Source organism: Triticum urartu, chromosome 4 (assembly GCF_003073215.2).
Source record: "Triticum urartu cultivar G1812 chromosome 4, Tu2.1, whole genome shotgun sequence".
In the NCBI taxonomy this organism is placed as follows: Eukaryota; Viridiplantae; Streptophyta; class Magnoliopsida; order Poales; family Poaceae; genus Triticum; species Triticum urartu.
In genome coordinates this window covers 79,397,219-79,402,475 of record NC_053025.1, presented here as the reverse complement: position 1 = coordinate 79,402,475, position 5,257 = coordinate 79,397,219, and the positions used below count along the sequence as shown (strand labels likewise).

The 5,257-nt window shown below is 46.4% G+C and overlaps 1 protein-coding gene across 1 annotated transcript; it reads right to left on the bottom strand.

Annotated features, from left to right (window-relative positions):
* Positions 1 to 1,010: 1,010 nt before the first annotated feature.
* On the bottom strand, positions 1,011 to 4,728 carry LOC125550776 (protein disulfide-isomerase). The gene is made up of 10 exons (XM_048713865.1): positions 4,449 to 4,728; positions 4,068 to 4,098; positions 3,693 to 3,977; positions 3,411 to 3,599; positions 3,112 to 3,237; positions 2,290 to 2,427; positions 2,078 to 2,197; positions 1,855 to 1,972; positions 1,598 to 1,710; positions 1,011 to 1,512 (listed from the first exon to the last, which is right to left on the bottom strand). The coding sequence occupies exons 1-10, from the start codon at positions 4,646 to 4,648 to the stop codon at positions 1,285 to 1,287; spliced, it is 1,548 nt and encodes a 515-aa protein (XP_048569822.1). The 5' UTR covers positions 4,649 to 4,728; the 3' UTR covers positions 1,011 to 1,284.
* Positions 4,729 to 5,257: the final 529 nt, after the last annotated feature.

Below are 5,257 nucleotides of genomic sequence, written 5' to 3'. Positions count from 1 at the left end.
TCCCTACGCGTGTAAAAGTATCTTCAACAGGCGCCCAAAAAAAGCTCCGCGCACTAAAAAAGTTGTTTTCTGGCGCCGAACAGCTCCAGCAGATGTTGTAGCGCTAAAAGATTTAGGGTGGCGCTGAAAAACGCTATCACGCGCAGCATATTTTCGGCTCCGGATTATACACGCTTCATAATTTGCACCGTCTGCTTTTTGGATAATGTTGGTCCCGGCACATTAAAAATCTACCGTGGCGCGCTAAAACTTTTATTGGGCGTAAAAATTTTGTGCGGCAGTTGAAGATGCTCTAAGGGCATCTACAATGCAAGAGCGCTTGTTCGGGTGCTTAGACAATTAAAAAAATTAATTATGGAAGTACTCCGTCTGGATTTATTAGGCCTCTTGGTCGCACTTTAGAAAGATGCATGAATACAATCATTTGATTAGTTGCATTGAAAGTCATTATTGTTGTGTCATGGAAAATTAATACACTTTATGCGTGCTTTTTCATTGGCTATAGTGAAAAAGTGCATTGTGAGTGAAATGAAAGAATTAATGTGCACAAATTACTGTGTCTTGGTCTAAGAGAAGTTATCTATTACCGTGTCTTGGTCTAAGAGAAGTTATCTTTGGCTGCAGTGAGAAAGTGCATTATGAATGGAATGAAAGAATTAATGTGCGTAAATTACTATGTGTCTTGATCTAAGAAAAGTTATCTTTAGGTTTAAAAACTGTCTTGGTCCAAGAGAAGTTGTCTTTGGGTCTAAAAACCCGGACCCGAACAGAGGGAGTAGCGTCGATGTAGGAGTCCATCTTCCCAACGCATATGGGTGGCGCTTGTTAAAAAGGGCCCAACACTGTTTTCTTCCGGATCTTATTTGTTGTGACTGGTTTTCTTCCGGATCTTATGCTTGTTTCCTTGTGCATGTTTCAGGCGACCCGGCAGAGGAAGATTAGTCTCCACAACTGGTGATCTGAAACCTGTAAAACGTCTAAAAACACAGTAAGCGTAACACATGCTGACATGCATGATAATTCTACCAGGCACAGTAGCACCGTTTATTACCAGAGCTCTCCACAGACCATTTCTAATGTCACTTCTCGATAATTTAACTAGGTACACCACTGATGGATTTGTTACAGTATTTCTCGCAACGGGATACAGTATCAGGCAAAACCGGGGCCAACACATCCAACAACCAACTCTCGTCCCCCCCTCGCAAAATCTGGCGTTGGAAGCTGCCTTGCCAAAACATGTTTCCCCCTCCTCTACCTGTCTGCTGCTAGCAAGACTGATGCTCAGAGCTCGTCCTTCAGAGGCTCGGTGGCAGCCGGTTCCGCTGCCTTCTCGGTCGCCGCCGCTGCCGCCTGCCCGGCAGTCTCCTTGTTCTTCTTGATGTAGTCGACAATCTCGTCGGCCGTCCTGCCGCCCTCATACGAGACCTTCTTCCCGCTAGGAGTGACGAAGTAGAGGGTGGGGTAACCCTGGACATCAAACTCGCCGGGAACGTCATTCGCGGTAGCGTCCTGTGGACAAGGTTGAGAAACAGTGGTTAGGTAAGTTGTATTTCGTTGCTGGAACTGGAACGACGGAGAGGGCAACAAATATTACCATCTTGGCAATCACAACGTCCTCTTCGCTTTGAAGGGTGGCAGCTGCCTCGTCGAGGATGGGTGCTAGCTTCTTGCAGTGTCCGCACCAGGGTGCATAGAACTCGATAAGAACTGCAATATAAGGTGGCAAACCAATGAGCGCATACTTACAGGAAGACTTCACCAAGGTCATACAAGACCATTGTTTCACTTAGAAGGAATCGCAGTCACTTGCTACAACTAGCTTAATCCAGCAAGGACAAAAAAGATGAATACCATTTTTGCCAGATTTGAAGACCACGTCGTGAATGTTGTCAGCCACAACTACCTTCACAGGCTCATTGTTGGCCTCAGGAATAGGCTCGGACTTCCTGAATGGTGTCAATTTGCCATCCTACAATACGAATGAACACTAATGAAATTGCTGAAGAGATTACATGGGATCAAACAAATAAGGTTGTAGTCCTACAACCAAGGGAAACAAGGAATGGCTACTTACAAAGTAATCCTTCAACCAAGCAACAATTTGGCCAGCCTCAACCTGTTCCTTCAAAAACTTCTTCGAGTCACTGTCTTGAATGAGGATAAGTGGTGCCTGATCCTCTTTCAGCCCAAAGTACTATGTTTCAAAGAAAAATCTGTTAGCACCAAGGAAAAAACAACAGTATGGATAACAATGTAAAGAAATAGAAAGGGAAACAATCAATCAACCTGGAAGGCGCCTTGGCTCGCTTCAATGTCACCAATAAGGAACTTCACATCCTTGCCACTGAACTCCTCTACAGCACCATAGTAGGCTGATTTGAAGGACTCAAACGGTCCAGTGGAGAAGTTCAAAAAGAGCATGGCCTGCATACCATTTGATGTCAGAGAACAGAAGTGACAAATAATGAGTAACCAATAACTAAAAAACAATGAAAAGGCTAATGCTCTAAGCAACTTTACCACTGGAAGCATATATTTGAACTGTTTTTACACACAAAGCACTGAAAACACCAAAGATGGCATTGTGCTTCTCAAACAATCATTACATCTATGGTTCTGAAGAGGACCTTTCAGGTACAACAGCCATGAAAGAAAACACAAAGATCCAAAAGGCTAACAAAGCTAAATACACTAGTAATCCTCCAAATGCGCTGAACAAATTCATTGCAAGATGATTTCTTCAATGTACAGGATGAATGAATGTTGAAGGAACTAACTGCCCAATTCAAAGACTTGCGCCAAAACGTGACTAGATTATACTAATCAACCATTTATGTCAACATGTTCAAGAAAATTCAACCATCATTGGATTGCATAAGTTTTTTGTACACACCAAGAGTTGGGCTGATAATCAACAAAAATATACAGCAGTAATCATCTGTCTATCAAAACAACATACAGTGATAAACATTATGGCCTCATTAGTTACAAACATGAGGCATAGACCTAACTGACTAAGCATATAGTAGAAATTAGTCAACTATACAGAACTCATACAATAAAGAAAAATGATAAAGCATTCTAGAAGCAAGTTGTGTCAGTCATTACCTTGGGAGCATTGCTCTGGAAGTATTTCAAGAGGTAAGGATGGTTGTCAGGGTTCTTGTCAAAAGTAACAACTTTCGGGGTGCTGCTAGCATCAATGAATTTCTCCAAAGCAGAAACATCAAAATCCTGCAAAATGTCACATCACTATGTTAATACTCAGTAATCTGTATGAAGTAAGAAGAACAAAGAAAAACACCCCCTCTGTTCCATATTAGTTGTGACTAAATTGTACAAAAACAGCAATAACTAATATGAACAGAGGGAGTAACGATTAGTTCACAGAGCGAGCAGAGTGTAACCTTGCTGTCAACAACGAGCTCATCAAATGGCTTGAATAGCCTAACCAATGGCCTCTCCACTGCTGCATCACCACGTGGGAGATGGTTGGCATGCACGGTGTGGCCAAAGTCATAATCAGACCGCAGCTTCTCAGCAAGCTCAAGGAAGTTTGTAAATTCAGTGCCGCTGAATTCCGTGAAGACACCAACCTATACAATTGCCATGATTGCTTAGTCAGCAGCCATAGAACATCAAACATGGCTATATGACGAAAGTAAGAACAGGCAAAATAAGAAGCTTACAACGTGGATCTTGCCGTCTTCAAGGTAAGTGGCATCTTCAGGCGCCTTTATCTCCTTGGAAGCAGGGCCAACCTGCTTCTTCAAGTACTCAACAATTCCCTCAGCCTCCCTGGGGCCCTTGTATTCCTGGATGTTCTTTCCGCCATTCCTGAAGATCTTGAGGGTAGGGAAGCCCTGGACCTCGTACTTGCCCGCAAGCGGCTTGTTCTTCTCATCGTTGGCATCAACCTTAGCAAGGACGATCGCTGGGTCGTGCTTGCTCAACAGTTGGGCCGCCTTCTCATACTGCAACAGCACACATCAACGAATGAGATCAATCCATTCAGCATATAACACTAGTGCTAAGTAAGTGGTCCAAGGATGCAGACGAATTACCTCTGGTGCCAGGCTCTTGCAGTGTCCACACCTGAAACAAATCAATTTTTAAAGAATTAGCAACGACTTTGACGAAATTCAGACCAGACTAAGTGAGATTGTACTGAGACAAGCCGAACAGACGGAATCTGAATACATAGTTACAGTATAATAAAGTTGGACGCGGTGGAATCCCAACAGGAACCCCAACCCAACAACCTTTAAACCCTCAAGGAACTTCAAATCCAACCAAAACTACAGAGGAATCGGCGATCCAGACGCACCGATCACCAAAGCCAGATCCCCGGTCGCCCGTAACTGACGCATCTGAGACCCCTCCAAACCGACCACGATCTAAACCCCTCGGATCCACAAGAATAGATAGCAGAGGCGAGGGCTCACCATGGGGCGTAGAACTCGACGAGGATGAAGGGGTGCTTGGCGACGGCGTCGTCGAAGTTGTCGGCGTGCAGGGTGAGCACTGCCTCGGGGGCCGCGGCGGCCTCCTCGGCGGCGGCGGCCTCCTCCGCCCTGGCCGCCGGGGCGGACAGGACGACGGCGAGCGCGAGCAGCAGCGAGATCCAGACGTTGGAGATCGCCATGGCGGAAGGGACTGGGGAGCAGTGATGAGATTTCTCGGGGCGGACACGACCACGCCGCGGTGCTCCACGGGTTTTAATAGGAGCGGAGAGGCCGAGAGGTGGGGTTTAGAGTCTCCTACGTGGACGCGGTCCACGGCATATTCGACCATGTCCACGGGTCCCACGCCGGCCAGGGCTCTGTGGGCGCGGCCCACAGAGATCACGGGATGATCACTAGGACTTTTCACACTCAGGTCCCCGTAACTATCAGAATCCCAATTTAAGGTGCTAAGGCCGCTAAAGTTAGGCTAGTGAATTACTATGAGGTCCCTACCGAGGGTGTTGATCCAATTAACTGGAATATGCCGCGTGAGTCGAAACGGGAGGGGTTAGCGGATCCGGGACGCCACGTCACGCTCGTGCGGCCGCCAGTGTACGATACACGTGGGCTGCAAACACGTACCCGTATGGCGTCAGACCAACCGGAACTCGCCACGTCGTGTCAGTGACATGTCCACTGCTACCTGATTAGCCGAGGCTGCTCAGCCGACGCGCACCGGGCACTGTTGCCGGTTCAGGACTAGGAGATATGGCGGAAATATTTATGTTTGGAAGATTATTAATTCCATC

Excerpts from the sequence above, each read along its gene's own strand:
- LOC125550776 (XM_048713865.1), bottom strand. The coding sequence starts at position 4,648 with ATGGCGATCTCCAACGTCTGGATCTCGCTGCTGCTCGCGCTCGCCGTC. Across the intron at positions 3,238-3,410 it reads AGCTCGTTGTTGACAGCAAG|GATTTTGATGTTTCTGCTTT; the intron begins GTTACACTCTGC and ends GACATTTTGCAG. Across the intron at positions 1,513-1,597 it reads ACGTTGTGATTGCCAAGATG|GACGCTACCGCGAATGACGT; the intron begins GTAATATTTGTT and ends CCTTGTCCACAG.